The sequence below is a fragment of the Anolis carolinensis genome, chromosome 2 (assembly GCF_035594765.1).
Source record: "Anolis carolinensis isolate JA03-04 chromosome 2, rAnoCar3.1.pri, whole genome shotgun sequence".
NCBI classification, from domain to species: Eukaryota; Metazoa; Chordata; class Lepidosauria; order Squamata; family Dactyloidae; genus Anolis; species Anolis carolinensis.
In genome coordinates, this window is record NC_085842.1 from 157,807,551 (window position 1) to 157,826,942 (window position 19,392).

The 19,392-nt window shown below is 40.0% G+C and overlaps 1 protein-coding gene across 2 annotated transcripts in view; it reads left to right on the forward strand.

Moving 5' to 3' along the window:
- Positions 1–18,579, forward strand: part of ankrd52 (ankyrin repeat domain 52) — an 83,096-nt gene extending 64,517 nt beyond the window's left edge. For both annotated transcript variants that reach the window (XM_062970933.1, XM_062970934.1), the window contains 2 exons: positions 891–982; positions 2,088–18,579. In XM_062970933.1, the coding sequence (XP_062827003.1) occupies positions 891–982; positions 2,088–2,332 (337 nt within the window). In that variant the 3' untranslated portion in view covers positions 2,333–18,579. The remainder of the gene's footprint in view (positions 1–890; positions 983–2,087) is intronic.
- Positions 18,580–19,392: the final 813 nt, after the last annotated feature.

Genomic DNA, 19,392 nt, shown 5'->3' on the forward strand with positions numbered 1-19,392 from the left:
CGCCCAGGGCTGCCTTATATGCCCTGCGGGGTGAGGGGCGGGGTTACCGCCAAAATTCAAACTTTTAGCTTGGAAGAGTTTCCGTTGGAGCCTGCGCAGGTTCAGTCATCTCCACTACTGTGGAGTGAATTCACAGAGTACACTCGAATAAACATGGTTACAGGTAAGCAACCTGTCCATATTTAATCTTCCTTTCCTATCTAGCTTTTCGTTGGAAATTGCTTTTTGCAGTCTAATCCATCCTAGTATCAACAGTTATGACTTTTTTCAGACCTTTGAAGTCACAAATGAAGATCTTTCTTAGGTTATTTAAAAAAAACTGGGCATTTAACATAGTACATTTTGCATGCAAAGCACATGTTTTATGTCCTCAAAGTTTAAGGTTGTTGAATTATTGTGAAGCTTGCCAGGGTTTCTTCTATTGTGTCTCATATTTCAACTAGATCTTGAGGAAATGCCCTTGGTCACTAGAGCTGTATATTACAGCCAAAAACATTTGCTACAACAAAGTCAATACCAGTGACAGTACATTTATAAGGATGGGGGGCTTATAAAAAAAATTGTCTTATAGAATCAGCTCTTCTAGCTCTTCTTGTACAGCAGCCTTTAGCTAATTCATTCTCTTAAAAATTTAAAAATATTTGCCATTTTCTTTTGAAAAGACAAAGTGAAAAATTCTTGTGGAAAGGAAGCTAAGTATCCTTTCCAAATTTTACAATATTCATTGGAGGAAAGACTCAGTCTTTTTCGACTCATAGATTAAATGGCTGTGTGATCTTCCTCTCTTGGAATATGAGTCTTATGATCTATTACTGCTATCAATAGATAGGTTCTGTTCCCTCTTCCAAGGTTTGTCCAGTAACCTCCTTTTCTCTTCCTGCAATACACAGGCCGCTCCATATTGCAGCTCGAAATGGACTGGCCTCTGTCGTTCAAGCTCTGCTGAGCAGAGGTGCCACTGTGCTTGCTGTTGATGAAGAAGGTGTGTATTTTTCATGCCAGGAGACTTCTGGAATAGGGTCAGGTACAATGCCATATTTTCCTGGCTGGCAGGAAAGAGGTATTCAATGGGATGGATCTAAGTCCTTTGATCAAAAAATAATGAAAGGTTCACATGGCAGCAATTTTTGGAGTAGTATTAGTGATGCTTTGCTCATCCTACACTTCAGCTCAGGATAGGTCTCTGGAAACTTCTGACTGCATACCTTCAGCCCCAGCAAGCAGAAACAGGAATGGGGAACAAATGTTGGTTAGCAACTCCTTATCATCTGCCACCATGAATAACACTGGCTGAAGGTGGTTGCAATCTAATAAGATTTGGAAAATCCCATAATTCTCCATTTCTGGCAGAAAGGACAGGAAACTGATTGAGAAGACAGGACCAAAGGGCTTCTCCTGTCCATGTGACTCTAATTATGTGAAGAATCTAAGTGAATAAGGAGGCACTGTTGCTTACAGGTGGATGGGGCATGACATCTGCTGGCTTTCATGCCTGCATTTATTGTTTCTGAAGACCAAAAGAATCTCTCCACACTTCTGATCTATTTCGAAAGTGGGTGATGGAGCAGGGACTGTAAAGATAAACTATGGATGATGCTTTCCTTCAGTATGTGAGAGGAGGTGATACTCATGTGCAGGTACCTGGGCAGTAAATTCACCTCCCAAGAAGAAAGGGTGTAGACTATCTTGTCCTTATGACCAAGTCAGTAGTGTTAGTAATAGAATCTACTATTTGCTTTTAATTCACAACCTTATTTTGAGAAAAGGAAAGGTTTAAGTCTTTCTTACAGTCTTCTTAGTCTATATGCCACAAACACAACGTTCGATGAAGAGATGGGAACAAGGAAGATGGGTACAGGGATGATATTAGGAAACTCAGACTGCCCATTGACTAATTATTTCCTGCTGGTTTGTATTGGGACGGGGGGAAAAACATGAATCTCTAGTCATGGTACAGTTAAAGTGTTTTTAAAGGTGTGCTCAATACTTGGTCCAGCTCTTGGAGTACTTCTCTTGGGGATAGAAGCTTAACCATGTGTGGGATTAGGATTGAGTTTGTCTGACTGTTTGTTTGTTTGTTTTTACAGGCCATACCCCAGCCTTGGCTTGCGCCCCCAACAAAGATGTTGCCGACTGCCTGGCACTTATCCTTTCCACCATGAAGCCTTTTCCACCTAAAGACGCCATCAGCCCTTTCAGCTTCAACCTCCTCAAGAACTGCGGCATTGCTGCCAAGACAGCAGCCTGCAGTGCCCTGCCCAACGGCAACAGCTGCCCCTACACCAAGGATAGGCACAATGCCATCGGCTTAGATGGCTGTTACTCTGAGTAGCTTAAAGAAACCATGATGGGTGATCTAATATCTTCTATTTATTTAGGAATTCTATAAATATAGGACACTTTAAAGGAGAACAAGACTGGGATAGGCTATCCAAAGGAATGTGGGTGGAGGATCTCAGCTTCTGCTTCCCATCAAGACTGCTTCAACCATTGCGCTGAAATTAAGAGTCAACTGTGTGACTCAAAAATTTAATTGATAGTTGTTTCTGCTTTATTAATCTTGGCTTTAAAATTTTCTGGGAAACAATCCACTTGATTTCTGCTTTCCTCTGTCCTTCATCCAGCCATTTTATCTATTGGTTATGAGCCTGTGGCTTGATTAACTTGAAAATGGCCAGCTTTTGAAATCCCAAATCCTTTGGCTGTGATGCATTTAAGAACTGAACAGAAGACAAACCTAAACTCATTTTGCTTAGCATTTGCTGTATTACAGAGCTCAATTTTTAATTGGATGGAGCCTGAAATTGAAATTTGGAACCTCTCAAAAGTGACCCATCCCAGGCATCATTCTGGTCCCCGGTCACTCTGCAATACATTTCTCCATGCCTTACACTGAGAACAGTTTTTCTGTTGGCCATGAGGTCTAGATGGGAACAGAAGCCTGATTTTCTCCTTATTTTCATTTGGCATTAGAGTTTTGGTAAACAAGGGGCCGCAAAGAAAGGCAGCAGCTCCTGGCAAAGTGCCACTATAACTGCTCCTTCCTTTCTAGTAATTTTGTTTGTGTGTTGTTCGTTTGTTGTGCTTGCCCTTTTTGATTCCAGTGAAAACACTTGAATTGAGAACTACTGTACCTGGGACACTAGGATACCTTAGGCAGCTCGTATTCCCTTGTATGCAAAATGGGTGCTGTTGCCTGACTGACTGCGGTCCTGTCTGATAATTTATGTATGCGCTGCCAGAATTATCCCCACCACCATATCAGGCACTTTAGGGATTTTCTCTTTTTGGAGGCTGATTTTTGTGTTTTTTGCGGGGCGGGGGGGGGGGGGGGGGGAATTACACACTATTGGATCTCCAAAGAGAATTTCCTTTGTGGCTCCTTTCCTTCTCTGTGTTGTGCAGTGTTTCCACTTTAGACAGATCAGTGTTGCTTTTTAAAAAAGAAAAGAAATTATTTATAAAGAAAATGCATTTATCCTTTAAAAACAGCAAAAAAGAACTTTTTTGCAAGGAAAAAATGCACTTCAGAACCTTAACAATCCTCCATTTGTATTTATAATTTGTCCCACTAGAATGCAATCTAGCAGGTTTCATTTGGGCTTGTCTGTTTTATGTATGTAGATACATCTATGAATTGGGTTAGTGTATTTGTTTTTATTTTAAAATTTATATTTATTACACATTTAAGTGTATGCACTGTTTTTTTTCCTTTTTGTACTGTAAATTGTATTATGCGTAGAATCTTATTTTAAAAAATCATATCAGAAGTACATTCAAAGCCAAAGATTGGGATGTAGCAGTTGGTTGAGGGCTGCCAGGGCAAGCATTTTTGATCCAGCAATCTTTTCCTTTCTCTTTCCCAGTTCTGCAGTATTGTGCTGGTTCTTGGACCAGTAGTTGGCAAAGTGTAGGGGATTTGCAAAATGAATTATTTCTGGATGTTGGATGCCTAGACCAGTAAGCTGTTAGGGCTAAGTAACTATTTGAAACAACTAGTTTTTATATTCCTCAGCCACCTCCCCTTATGGAATCAGTAAGACTGTTAAAGGAGAAAATATGAGCCAGCTTTATGCTTGGAACCATCCTGCTTCATGGTGCATTTCTACACTTTAAAATGTAAATATATATATATTTATGAATTACAGTTTCTTTAACCAAAAACTTACATAGAAAGCCAGTTCCTCCCTTCCCCTAGTTTCACACTGGTTTTGTAAAGTGGGGTGAACACAACTGCTATTTCCATAGCCATGGGCATTGCCTAGCTTTTTTCTCAGAAAATAAGAGACTATTGAGCTTTTGGGTGTGTGGCTGGTGGAGTGGGCCTTATTTTTAAAGGAGCTTAATCCAGATGCACAAATGACAAATGTAAAATGAGGTTTCCATTCCTTTTGGCACTGTTTAATTTACCAAAGCCAAACTCCTAGAGCCAAATATTGAAGCTGTAATCTTGACCTTTGGCTAACAGTGGATTTTAAATAAAGTTTTCCTATCTTCATTTTATTTTCCTTTTGTTTACTCCCAACCAAATGGACTCTGTCTTCCCCACAGACCCTTGCATATCGTTCTGAATCAGCTGTTTAAGCATTAGCTGAACGTTTTGTTGGTTTTGCTGTATATTGGATTGCAAAAACTGGGGGCCTTAAGGTAGCAAGTTCTAGTCTTCTAACAAGCCCAGCCATTTCCTTCAACTAAGCCTTCCACAAAGACTAGGGTGCTACTAGTTTAGCTGTTTTTCTTTCTTTGATGCCCAAGGGATCTCGAGATATCTTTTCCCTTCGCGACTGCTAGACATGTGCATACCAAGGTTTAACGCACTTGCCAAAAAGCACAGCAACAGCCTATTTCAAGTTGGCCATGAGTTTCCTTGCTGCACTATGATCAGGTTAGTTTTCTCTGCCCTCAGTTGCTTCAAGTTTTCTACCTTGAAAGAAAGTATTAACCTTTCTACATTAAATACCTCACGTTGAAATAGAAATGAACAAAACTTGAATTAAACATCCCCTCTCCTCACCATTACCCACATTTTAATACAGAAAGGTCCTTTTTGGGGGCACTCTTTAGTGAGAGAGCTGAAAATAATTTAAAACCTTGTTTACATTGTTTTTAAAAAGGTACTAGCAATTTGAAACTTAACAAATTGCCTAATTTTAGTTTTGCCTTCTAAGCGCATTCCTCTTGCCCTGCCACACAAAAGGGGGAGGGAGGGTAGATTGTTGGGAACTGAGTCAGAAGCCACATCTTATCTTTTTGTCCCCCCAATTCCCCTTTAAGGGCTACAATTTAATCCTTTTCTAAGGGCCAAAACCTCTATGGAAAGTCTTTGGGACTGAGATATTTAGAAGAAAGTGGCAAAAGAAGGCGAGACTCTGTGCTAATTGTTGTGCTACGATTTGGATCAACTGAGAAATCTTCAGGTCCTTTGTGTCATTCCTTGGATGTTGCTGTTGACTTTGCACTCTCACCTGTACCAAACAACAGAAACCATTTTTGTTACCCAGTGGCATGTGTATTTCTGTTGAAAAAGCATAGCAGAGGTATGGCTATACCTCAGAGTGGAAACATTTGTGCTCCTATGTTTTCAATGGAGATTTGTGCACCTCATTTATAGCAGCTTTCTGTGTTGGAGATCCACTGTTGTTGGTTGTGGAGTGTTACAAAGGTGTAGAGCTAAGGAGATCAAGCTTCCTCAGTAGCATAATTTTTGAACAGCTGATATGGCTTTAAAAGCGCAAAGGCATTGGGGGAATGGGGTGGGGGTGTTGAAATAGAGATAGGTTTTCCAAGATCATTTCAAAACAAGGGAATTTCCTAGCCCTTAAAGACATGGGTTGTGCTTGCATTTCCTTTTCTTTTATTAGGATTGTAGCGGGTTATAATGCATGTTTTACTTTTTATTAACTGAAGAAAAATAATAATCTAACACTTGATCATTTCTTAAATGCATTCTTGCTAGTAATATGTTCCTTTTCTCATGTATAAACATAAAATTCAATATATGACAATCAATGTGATCTCTTTAAGGGCTTCAGTGTTCTTAGCTCTGTAGCATCATGCATTAATATTTTTATGCTTTAGTTTTTCCCTTATTTTTCCCTTTTCTTTTTTGAAATAATGATGATGAAGAAGAAAATAGAGTGGAAAAAATTCCAGCAGCGCATACCTGAATTATTATTTTTTTTTTAAAAAAAACTAAATAAATAAAGAGCCGGTGGTAGGTGGGTGGTGAAGAAATGTGGTTAGTTGTGTTGTAGTTGCCAGTCTTGTTCTCTTTTATTGTTGTTAACATGTACATTTTGACAGCACAGCTTGACAATTTAAGTAATAATCAAAGTGTCTGGTGGTAATAACTTGCATTATTGTGCTAAGATGAGAGTTGATTTCCCTAGTGCATTGTAAAAGAGGGCTGGAGGCAAACTTCCTTTTTTACTTCCTGTCTTCTCTCTTCTCTTCCCCTGCCATTCTGCCCAGTATTGTGCAAGCGCAATTTGATGAAAGATGTGCAGTATTTCCTTTTTTTTTTTCTTTTTGCAGGGTTGGGGAAGTGGAATGTTGTTTTCCTTTGCAGATATCTTGCTTTTGGTTTGTCCCTATTGCCACCCTCCTTAGAATGGCATAGATTTTGAACATCTTTCTCTGGACCTCAGCAGACACATTCAGATGTTTCTGTCCTCTCCCCTAAACAATCTGTGTTAAAAGCAATCATTGAGCTTCCCTCCTTAACCAAATAAGGAAGTTTCTCTCCAACCATCTTTCTCCAAAGCACTTGTTTTACAAGTAAAATAAGCACTTTTGTTTAAAAGCATGAGGGTCTAGTTCCCCCTTTTTATAGCAACCCATAGGAGAAAGGCCAGCAAGGGGAAATGGGATCAGGAGAAATTTTGTTTTGGTTCCCCCCCTCCCTCTTTTTGTTTTGTTTGTTTTTAGTGGGTGGGAGGGGGAATTCTTTTAATTAACTTCATGTCTTTAGAGAATTAATGAACAAAGGGAAGTTGTGTTTTTAAAAACAGCACAAATACATTTCAGCTTGACAAGTGTATTTGCACTGCCATTGTTAGATAAATGGGCCTCCCACCGGGAGCCCAGCTGAGCCATATAACTATTGACAAACACTGAATGTAAATGTCCTTGTAGAGGGCAAGTACTGGGAAGCGATAAATTGATCTTATATAACTGAATGGGCACTTCAGCAAATTTGAAATAACCAGTCCTGTTAAGATGATGCTGTTCTCTCTTTTCTTACTTTTTGTTTTGTTTTGTTTTTTGTTCCCAAAGTTGCTGGAGATTAAGGAAAAAATCTTTTGTTGTATTACTATTACGATTGCTATCATTTTAAAACTTCCTTTGCCCCCAAGGAGTGGGAAATCATGAAATATCTCCCTCTCCCCTGCTTTACACACATAGCTCTGAGGTAAGAGATGAATGAGGTATTACATACCTAGAAAAGCGCAATGTAAATTAGCCTCCAGAATACCTGCATGCTGTCCATTATAGCCGTGTTGTTTGTTCAGGGCAGTTGTTTTCAAGCTGGGTTCTGTGGCATCATAGGTTAATCTTTATCAAGGCTTTTTGAGGAAAAGGTCTTTTAGTGGGTGCCAAGATGGTATACAAGGCAGCATTGGCTATCCTTGTCAAGCGTCTCCTGCATTGCCCAGTTTTAAAGAAGGGCTGGGTTCCTCTTGGAGCCAGCCCTCAGTTTGTGCCCGACAAAAGGTAGGCCCAACAAACCTGGCTGACTCCTAGCATGAGCCAAGAGTAAATTTAAGGACGTAAACCTTGACATGTGCAGTTGTTCTGTGGCCAATGAGCCAAGGCATTCTTGGCAGACAAACTGATGTGAAACAATTCCTCGTGAGGGTAGGACTATTGAATCCCCATCTGGTTTGAGATACTCCAGAGCAATTGAAAGCCTTGGTGTGTGTGTGGTTCTGTTCAGCTTTTAACAGAAACAAACACCCTCCCGTTACATCTAATAAATACTGGAAAATGTATTTCCATAGTTTCTTCCTTTGTCTCTCCCTGACCCCTTTCCCCCCAAATAAAATACTTCCATACTGACATTTTGTGTAATTCAAATTGGATCAGATATTCTCCCCCCTTCGTGCCAAAGGAATCACAAATTCAAGGAAAAGAAGGGGCAATCTGTTGGTCCCCAATACAGATTTCCTTCACAGTCCAATTCAGGCTCCCAAAAACAGGAGGGGAGAAATCTCTCTGGAGTTGTGAAAACCTTGGATTTAACTAAAGTCTCTTTTCTGGGTTGAATTCGTCTGAGGGATTCAACAATGAACATGGAGCATTGTCGAAGCAAATTTGTCTTCAGCGCCATTTACTTCCATGTCCATGGAAAAAGGTTAGAGATATGTTGAAATTTCCCATCTGAAGAAATGAGGACATTGCTGCTCATAGAGAATTAAGGGGTTTGTGCTTCACTTGAATAATTAATATTGAGTCAATGAAAAGTCCTCAAAGTAACATTAGGTAGAAAATAAACCAGGGTGGGTGGGAGGGGGGTTGAATCTTTTAAGGACTATTTTAAGGCATCTGTAGCAAGTTCTTGGTGTCTTTCCTACAGTATCTTATGTGTAAATGCTGCACCTATGTATATTATGCACATAAACATTTCTTCGGAATAAGATAGGACAGACCTCATCACCAGTCAGGTATAATAACTATTCTTCTGTGTGTCAGTTTTCGTGTGTGTGTGTGTGTGTGTGAGAGAGAGAGTGTGTGTGTTTATCTGTGTGCAATGCACATCTTTCAAATTCACTTTCAGTGCAAAAACAAAAGGGATTTAAAAAGAGAAGAAAATAGCCTTATTTTTAAGTCCAACCTCGTCTTATGAATTTGTCAACTTGAATATAATGAAGCAAAATTGCATGAAAGACTTTGAAACTAGCTGAGCCTTGAGTGCACAGTGGAATGAAGTAAACTTTTTTCTAAACAAAAGAAATAGTATGCAATTTCAGCTGGTTCAATTTGGCTCGTTCCAAAAGTCCTGCTTTGTTTTCTTTAAAGAATGGTGCAGGGTGGGTTGACTATGCCAGCTTGTGCCTACCTTGCCTTCTCAAAACATTGGGAAGTGGGTCTCTTCCCCCCCCCCCCCCCCCAATACATTGATCAGAACAAAGACCTTTTTAGTGATCACTGGAAAGAAGAAGGATATCCTTTGCGCCAAGGACTTGTGAAGTCCAAACATTTTTGCAAAATGTCAAGAGGTGGTATAGTTCAGTTCAGATCTCTTCTGTGGTAACTTCTGATAGTTCTGAGTGTTTAATGTCATTTGATCTTGAAGTGAGTAATTGCATATTGGATAGACCTGCAGATCATTCCCCCTTATTTTAGTGTTCTGTTGGCAGAACAGACTACCTCGGGAGAAAGTTAATTGACCTGAGCTCTAGAAGTGGTCCGTGACCTTGCTTTTTTGGTGTGGGTCGTGGACTGGCATGCGTAGCTATCTATTTGGCCCAGGTCACAGCCTACTATGTCCACACTGGGTCAGCTTAATCATGGGGATGAGGAAACCTACTCTCATGAGATATGCATGTGTGTTTTGTACACACAACACAAATGCATCTGTATTTGTAGCCTGCCAAGCTATCATGTTCTTGAAGTATTTTAACATTAAATACATTAAATCAGTCCTTTCCCATGGATTTACACAGAGCCAGTGTGCCAAGGGAGGAGAGTAGATGTAAGGAGGTGCCCTCCAAAAAGCAGATTTGGCAGCTTTGAGAGCAAGATTTTAAGTTACGTCAGGAAGGACATTTCGGCTCTCATTCTCTGGGCATTGCCTTAATTCCTAAATTTTGCACTTATAAGTTGTCTGGCCAGTTGGGAGAACTCTTAAGCAAATTGGAAGTGGATGTTGAGATGGGAAAATGAAAGAATGAATCTTGCATGCTCTGAAGTGGGGGGGTGGGGTGGGGGGAGTTGCAAATGTTGTCAAGTGACCAAAATCATGTTTCTGTTTGTGGTAGCACTGAACACACATAGCCTTGTACTCAACCTCAGGTGGCAAGTGCAAACAATTTCCCTTTGGTCTGTTGAGTGAGCAGCATGCTTGTGTATTTGAGACACTACCTGAGGTCTTTTGGAACATTGCAGTGGTTTGGGTGCATTTTTTGAAAAAATGCAACCAAAAAACTTTTTTGTTGCTAGCAGGGACAAATATAATTTACCGGCATCCTTGAGTGGAGCTAGTTTTCAAAATTATAAGAGCCCAAAAACCTCAGCCTGTATGAAAATGAAAGAGAAGCAGAAAAAAATGAAGAGAAAATTGGGCATTATGACAACCAGTGTGTTAGTTTCCAGCTGTTAGTATTTTGAAAGGCATTTTCTACAGGTCCACTTGAAGATACTTTCCAAATTAGCTGCTCATATTTCTGTATTTGCATGTTGAACTTGAGCTTTCTTGACAATTGTAGCTAAAAGCTTCCTGTGATATGTTTGATGAGTTGCTGTTGATCCCAGGTTGTGCTGGCATCTATGGCTTTTCAACTTTTATCTAGTTTACAGATGAAATGTGTTTATAGGAGTTATGTTAGTATTTCTCCAACTTGCTTTTCTTTATCTCCCCCTCTTCTCTGTTCAACAACTTTGTCCATTGTTACTATCCATTGGTTTCCCCTTACTTCAGATCTCTAAAGTGTCATTTCACAGGCTTAAGATAAAACATGGATCTTGTGTTGAAAGCTTGTTCTTTTTAAAAAAACAAACAATGTTAAACATTCCAGAAGCTTTAGATATATATCATGCATTATGTCCAAAAAACATCATGTGGGGTGATAAAACAAATGGAATAAAAAGGGTTAAAAATTATCCATCCTGAGTCCCCCTGGAGAGATAGGACGGAATACAAATAAAGTCTTATTATAAAATTGGGTGTTGGCCCTTTCCTAAGGATAGGTGGTAGATGCATCTGTATTAGAAAAGAAGTGTATTATCCAGTATTCACTCAGCATAACCTGTCTTGCTTCTCAAAAGAGATGTGCATCGTCCCTTCTCACAGGCTCTGGGTCAAAAGAAATGAGCCTTTCTCCTTCCCTTCTCCTGAAGCTTTAAAAATGTTTGCTCCAGCCCCCAAGATAGGGTTGGGAATTAGGGTGCTTCCCCCTCATATACACACATATTGGTATACATAAAGTTCTCTGTCTTGCACAGAAGGTGACTAACTTACACAACCTTCCTAAAGTGAACTATCCTTAGATGTAAAGCCTTATAAAGTATGTATGATTGCAATCAACATAATTATTTCAGTGTGTTGCATCTCAGGTGTAATGGAGAGATACAGCTAAATATCTGGTCTCTTCTGTTCTAAACCACCCTCCTTTCTGTCCCCAGAACCCATACATACTACCCCAGCATTTAGAAAACTCACTGTGGTCGTCAAAGCTTTCCCCGCTTGTTTTAGCTTTCCTTTCTCACTAGTGCCAGTTCAAAAATGTTGACCAATGTGGCTCTTGGCACCACCCTTTTGTCTTACCTGCCTTTATTGTAGATAGAAATACTTGGCTGTTATTTCTCCTTGGGGACCATTGTAAGTAGAATTGGTGCACAGTTGTTTTGCATGTGGATTTAAATAACATTAAAATTTGGAATATCTACAGCATATGGATTTTCCTTCTGAAATCCCAAGGAAACCCGAGGTTCCAGACACACACACACACCGGCAGTAGAAAGAGTATGCTGTGTGCTTTGCATTGTGCTAAGAATCTAATCATGTTGGTTTCTGATATTTTGGAGACCTCCTTTTTAAAATCATTCTATTTCCTTTACTCATTACCTGAGGAACTCTGTTACCTTCTTGCCTTGCAAACTCTGAACTTCACATCTTTTTTTTTTTGGGGGGGGGGGTGTCATTGTGTAAATAGGGCTCCGTGGCTATGTTCCAACCATCTGTTATTTCTTACTTAGCTAGTTTGGTTCTTTCAAACCCACCCTGCAGTAATTTGATGGGTGTGCTGCATAGTCTCAGATTTTTAAAATTGCACTAAGTATAGTTAGGTGCCACTTAGTGGTGTTTCCTTTTTTTTTGGGGGGGGGGGGGGGTCTTTATCCTTCTTTCAAACCAAAAAAACCAGTATCTTCCATTACTGGAGGATGTGACAAGTATAGTGGTGGAATCTTTTCTGTTCATTAACTGCTCTCCTCCTTTTACCTAGAAATAGTACTCAGCAAAGTGATAAAAATCTGGATATTTTTTTCCAATTTCAGAACCTTGTCGCTTCACTTTATCACCTCAGTGTGAATGGTTTCTGTTTTGCACTGTTAATATTTGTAGGTGTCTTAAAACATAGGCATGATCCTTCAGAGACTAGAATCCTGTTGTTTGATTCCAACCAGAGTAGGCTTATTACATCAACTATTGACTGGTTAGTGGACATGATGGCTCTGTGGGGCTGACAGTAGAACTGAGTCCTAGATCAGTGGTTCACAAACTTATTTGGCTTACCACCCCCTTTCCAGAAAAAATATTACTCAGCACCCACTGGATATTTTTTTAAAATTTTAATAGCAATTAAACAGAAAGATATATGTATTAATGCATATGGCAAATGCACCTGTGGCCATCACCGCTCCCCTGGATTGCTGCAGTGCCCACCAGGGGGCGGTAGCACCCACTTTGGGAATCACTGGTCTAGATTATGATCTCAGTTTCAAAGCAATTTGATCCCAGGCCCCAAACAATTTGTTGTTTATTGTTTCCACTTGAATGAGGACACATATGTAGGTAACTGACAAGATAAGATCCTAAGGGAGGTGCAAGATAAGACCTTCTTAATGGTCTTCCTTCTCAAATGGTCTTTTCACCATTTGAAGTGAGAGCTGTGTAGTCCAGTCCTTGAGAGCACCTCTGAGGTGTTGAGAGAAACCATTGTGAGATTCTTTCACAACCTGATTGCTCACTAATCACAACAATAGACCTGTTGTGAAGTATGGGAAAAATACCAAATTTTTGATAAATCTGGACAAAAAGTTCAATTTTTTGGTAATTTCTTGATCCAGTGTTCTTCTGGGTTGGAGCTTCTGTAGTCTGCACTTGGTTTCCTCTTGGCCCTTGTAGTTGAGTACTATCTTGAGGATAATTGTGTAGTGTAGCTCTATTATCAAGGTATCAGTTGTTTCTCCTGCTTTGAATAATTGGCACAATATCCCCCCCCCCCCCCAAAAAAAAAAAAATTAAGCACAAATGCGGGACTTTTCCCTAATGTCAGCTAGCATAAGAACGTGACAGTAAAACTAAGAACTCAAGTTGCTAACTTAGTAGAGAAACATGAAAACTAGAAGCAAAAAGACATATTTCCATCTGTGGAGGTGTATCCCATCTACAAGAATATTATTTATTTGATGTGTGTTTGTCCTGGTGATCCAATGGAAGAAGTTAGAAAAGCAGGCTGTGTGGTTTGGAAACTCTTCATTAGTTCCTAAAGAAAAGTGTACAGGATAGAGGAAGATTTGGTCCATATCCTCTTGAATTTCAGGCCTAAGCTCCGGCTCCAGCATGGGGAGTAGAGATGGCATAAGAAATGGAGATAAACAACTGCTCAAGGTCATGAGTGCTGATTGCCTTAAATGTGAGTTACAAAATTTTCAAATACCTTTTAAAAGGGGAGAAAAGCAAGGTGACAGAATAAGCAAGATTTTTCACTGTATATTGCTCAAAGAGAAAGTTACACCAAGATAGCTAAAGTACTATTGTACCTTGGCAGACTAAGAAAACCCTTTCAATCTTGTCAGTTCTAGTAAGTAGTTTGCTTTGAAATCGACATTGGGGCGCCATTTTGACAATCTGACTTCAGTGTTTATTATATGTAATGTCCTAATAATATGAAACCCCTTTCGTAAACTGCATTTGCTTCTTAGGTTTCTTGAGGTGGAGCTGTCAGAATGTTTCAAAATGATTGTTAATGTTCTTGTTGCATGTTGTGTTTTTCCAATTGCCTGGCCATGCTGTGGCTGCAGCTTGAAGTCATGAATGTTGTTGGCTTGGAGGGTATGGTGGTAATTCTTTTGAAGAACAGCAGGGATTGCTTTTGTTTCCTTGTATTCTGTTCATTACAGCATGCCTCCAATAGTGGCCATCCTGCTGTTTTGCTGGGTGTGTTCTTGTCTTATAGCAATACTCGTTGGCTCTGACCTTGCAGGCACTTCAAAAACTACCTGTGCTCCAAACACATTTCTTACTTGGGAGCAGCAATAAAGGGGTAGGGTAGGAAAGGGTGAGAGAGACCCATGGTTACGTTGAAAGTTTTTAGTCTGTTACATACCTTGCACTATTGGGAGTTTTGTTCTGTTTTATTTGTTCAAGGGAGTGTGGCTTGCTTGCTTTTATTTTTCTTCTTTTCTAGCATTTTTTGCTGTATATCGAAGGATTTGGAAGAAATGTGTTCAGAATTGTGTGAGGACTAACTTTACCCGTAGCGGAGGGTTCATTCTTGGAACTGCTGGTTATTCCCAAGTTGTTTCTTACTGTCTTTGTCCTCCCTGCCAGTTATGTTGTTTTCTTCTCTTTGCTTGGATTGTTCATAAACATACTCACACTCTGGTTACTTTGCACTTGGACATACAAATGATGTGTGTCACTCAAGGGGCACTCTAATTGTGTTTGTGTTGTTCGCATGAGAGAAGCACCGGCAGCGCTTTTAGTGTTCATTATTCACTTTCATTGTTCATTGTTCACTTATTCAGTCAGCATAAGATGGTAACAGTTCTTTCTGGCTTCGTCTTCTCAGCCATTCTCTCTGGCACACCAGGACTTAGTTGAAGCCCTTTTTTTCTGTTGATAGTTTCTATCTTGTTTCCTAAATCAGGACTGAGTTGAAGACCCTTTTTCTGTAGGTCATTTCCACTTTGTTTCCTAAAGTTTCTCAGGTGTCAAGTTCTTGACCGTAACTTGCAGTCTACCTTTACATGGAGTACATGGACAGATGGAATTACTTGTGATTATTCATAATTAGCATACATAAAGGATGATGTTATTTCTGCCATGGTAGAAATAATGCAAAAATATAATTCAAAAACTATCTTTAAGAGTTTGAAAGTCCCTTTGGAGCGTGGCCTTCCAGAATCCCTCCATGGTGGTATATTTGAGATTGCACCTGCTGGAGCGGTTTTAATATGAAGACCTTGTCTGTACTTGCTGTAATGTTGTGGCTGGAAAGCTTTAGGCACCAAAGCAAAGGAAACTAAGTATAGTAGAGTCTCACTTATCCAACACTCACTTATCCAACATTCTGGATTATCCAACGCATTTTTGTAGTCAATGTTTTCAATACATCATGATATTTTGGGGCTAAATTCGTAAATATAGTAATTACTACATAACACTACTGCGTATTGAACTACTTTTTCTGTCAAATTTGTTGTATAACATGATGTTTTGGTGTAATTTGTAAAATCATAACCTAATTTGATGTTTAATAGGCTTTTCCTTAATCCCTCCTTATTATCCAACATATTTGCTTATCCAACGTTCTGCCGGCCCGTTTATGTTGGATAAGTGAGACTCTACTGTACATACAAATACTCTTGATCTTTTTTTCCTTGGCTGTTGAATATTTCATGGTTCTTTCATTTTAGTCTGGGACAAAAAAGCAGTAAAAAACATTGGTTGCTGATCCTTTTACTGTCAGTCTTGAAGAGAAAGAGAATCCCAGCAAATCACAGAATCACAATAGATCACAAACCTGACCTATTTCCACTTAAAATAAGAGAGGATCAGTAAAGCGTAGCCACATGATGTTTGTGTAGTAGAATGGTACTGCTTGTCATTCAGGTCAAACCCTTTTTGGTCTGAGGGGTATTCAGAGAAGTGAATGTTTGCTGGTATTATATCAGAGTGGCATTCTGTTTTAGTCACATAGTCGAGGTTTAATTCTTCATCAGCACTCAGTATTTGTTGTAGTTTGTATCATGGCCAGTTATGTTTTAAAGATCAAAATCGTAGAGCGTTGTCTTTTGCTTCTATATGTGCCCTTTAGGTAGCTGAGAAGTAGAGATGCACACCACTTTAGAAAGCTTTAGTAACTGCCTTCCCCACCTTTTCTCTTTTATGGTGGCATTCACCTGGCACCTGTGTGCCCTGACTTTCCCAGGGATGCAGCACTGCTTAATGAACACTCAATCAGCAATACAGTAGAATTGGCAGTGGACTTTGATATTCTGTCGTTGCCTTTGCTTTCATTCCCTGCCCTTACTATTTTTTCTCATCCTGGGTCATAGCCACAGAGATCCCAAATACTGAAGACCAGCATTTATGGTGTCACCCATATAAAGGCGTGGGCTTGGGGAGGAGGAATGATATTTTCCATACACCTCATTGTCTCTCTTTCATTGCCTTCCCCACGTGCAAGCACTTTACTCTGTGTGTGTGTGTGTGTGTGTGTGCACACGCATGTGCTGAGATGTACAGTTTTCACATGTATTAGTTGCAAGGAGTTTTAAGGACAGAGGTGCATAAAATCACTATGGTAGTGTTTTTTTTTTAAAGAAAATACTCTTTTCCCTATCCCTTGTATATGAAATCTCTACTGCTATTCTAGGCAAATCAGGAGGTTGCATATCTCTCCTCCAGATATTTCATAAACTGACCTATTATACTTATCATAGGGGTTGACAGACACTGTGGTCTGTCTTCTGCCAGTTTCTCTACTACCACTATGCCTTGGTTGCATTATTTAGTTGTATCTACCCCCATGACAAGTATAATGTCTCAACTGACCTCCAGGAGAGTTCCAGGAGGTGAAAGAGACCTGCTCTTTCTCCACTTGTGTCAGAATTATTTTTGCTGAATGGCCAGTTCCTACAAGCAACCTCTGTGATGGATTTACCTGTGAGCTCACCCTATGTTTTTGCCTGTTGGTCCATTAAAATACAAATCTAAGTATATTTTTTGGAATCTCTCTGTCCCTGTCCAGTGCAGAAGAGCTTTGTAGGACTGAAAGGATTTCGATGCCTCTCCAGGAAATGGTGGGTGTCTCTAAATGTATACTTTGATCCCTTCAAAAGTTCCTTTGGGGGCAGGGATGAAGGGAGAGCAGGTCTTCATACCTACCTCTTGCAATAAAAATGGAGTGGATCAGGGCACTATTGAACCCTCTCTTGCTCTTCATCTGAAAAAAATAAGGGCAAGCACATAGTCCATACAAGAAACTCCTACTTGAGTAGGATGTCTGCACTGGAAGCATGCTTTTTGCTCTATATGAGTTGGTTTCCTCTTTGTCCAGTGATACAATCTAGTCAGCATAAATCTGGTAGGAGGAATGTACACTAGTTCTTAGATCAACGCCTCGTACTTAACAGATCTGCTTTGTGTTTGGTCTTTTTTGTGTAATTAAGGTGGGGTGGGGAAAGAAGAGTAGTTGTATTTACTTCTTCAGAGCACTAAACCTACAACCTGCTGATCAAAAGCAGCATGCAGTCATGTTGTCCTCCTTTGAGGCAGCGGCCTTAATTGGGGTGGTTTGGCTAAGCAGGATTTTTTAGAAACAAAAACGAGATGCCTTTGTTATATAGAATATATAATTTGGGCAAGTTGAAAGAGTGGGTGGAGAAGGGAGTGTTGTTTGTGCAGTGGTGCCCTGTGTGAGGATGGGCATGGGAGTAAAAATGGAAGCACTACCTACTAAGCACTCCCTTTACACCCCACCACCCCATGCCTATTGTTGACCCATGGTCACTGTGGAGAGCCATTGTCTTGTTAGTGTTGGAAATCTTGGACCAATGTTTAGAAGAAATTTGAAATGCACGTTCAGATCAGCTCACATGCCTGTGTTCCTGCTCACAGACTTAAAGATCTTCCTTCAAACACTGGTTTAAAGCACAAAAGACTCAAATCCCAGAATGCTCACGGGGGGTATTTTGGGGGGTTGGTTGTGGGGAGGGAGCTTCCAAGGCCAGTTGAAACCCCCCAGATTCCAGTTCTAACCCCAATGCTGTAGAGAGTCCCTCTTTAGTGTTCAAATGTGCAATCAGAGTGTAACTCTTTTCTACGTCCCACCATGCAGCCTAGAGGCTTGAAGTACAGGTGCCTTTGTTGGCAATCTCCCTCATCCCTCTTCCTCTTCTGTTGGGGGTTTCTTGACAAAATGAAGCACTTGTCTCACTGTTAGAAACCGCCAAACCTATGTTCTGGTTTTGGAAAGAAATGCAGTTGCATCAAATATACCACCAACTCTTCTCCCCGCCTGGTTGTTCCATGAAATAAAAATCGGTATAATCTATATCGGAGAATAATAAAGAAAACAGACAAGTGTCACAAGCCATCCATTCCTCTTTTCCACACGCTGCACCCCACTCCTGCATAGTGTGGAAGCCACCTTGTACAAGCCTCTTTATGTGAACCCAGTGAATTGTTACCTTTTTTGTCTCAGATGTTATATATGCATTTTCAGAATTTCTGCATCACCTTTTGGGAGTTTGGGAAGGGAGGGGAGGGATCAAACAGGAACTTAAAAGCTAAATTAAAAAAAAACATTCAGACTTGATCTATTTTCTACAATGTATGCTGCGACCAGGTCCTGTTATTCATATTGTGGCTTTGAATCAATTATGTTTATTAAAATGCTGTTGCTTCTACATGCTTCTGCCTTGTTTCTTCTTTCTCCAAATGTGGCATGGAAGTGACAAAGTGCCTGGGAAAATAGTAGACCGATTTAACTTTTAATCCTAGCCCTCAAATGTGACCGAGTACTTAAAGCACAATTAACTATTTTAATATTGTGTTGTTTTGATAAGAGAACCCAACTCTTCCTCCATTCCATCTGCTGTGAGTTTAGCTGCTGTGAAACAAACTTTCTTGATTGAGCTGGAGTTATTCATGTTTTGGACTTTACTGAGTTCTTCCAGGCAACGGAGATGCAGACATTGTGTTGCTTCTATTGTGGATAGCAATAAGGTCCTGCCTTTATTCTGCTGCTCAGTCTAACCCCAAGTGCAATGTATACCTTCTCCACTAACTTCATGTGAACAACCACAGATGCACTACAAATGTTTTTTCCTCAACTGTTTTTGGTCTGTACAAGTCAAACCATAAGGCAGATACTGTAATGCAGCTGAAGGATGAGTGTTTGTGTGTGTGTTTTCCTTTTTCAAACTGGGAAGGATGAGCAATTAAAGACAGAATCAGCCAGGCTTTGAAGCTGCAAGGCATTTCAATGCTAATCAAGGTGATTAATTGCAACATTCATACTTGCCTCCGACAGACAAGAGTTATTTCTCCCACCCTGAACATTCTACAGATACATAAACCTCACTGACCTAGTTTCCAATATACCTCAAAACCTCAGACAATGCCTGCCATAGATGTGGGCGAAACATCAGAAGAGAATGTTTCTAGAACATGGCCATACAGCCCGGAAAACTCACAGCAATCCAATTTTAAAAAGCTTC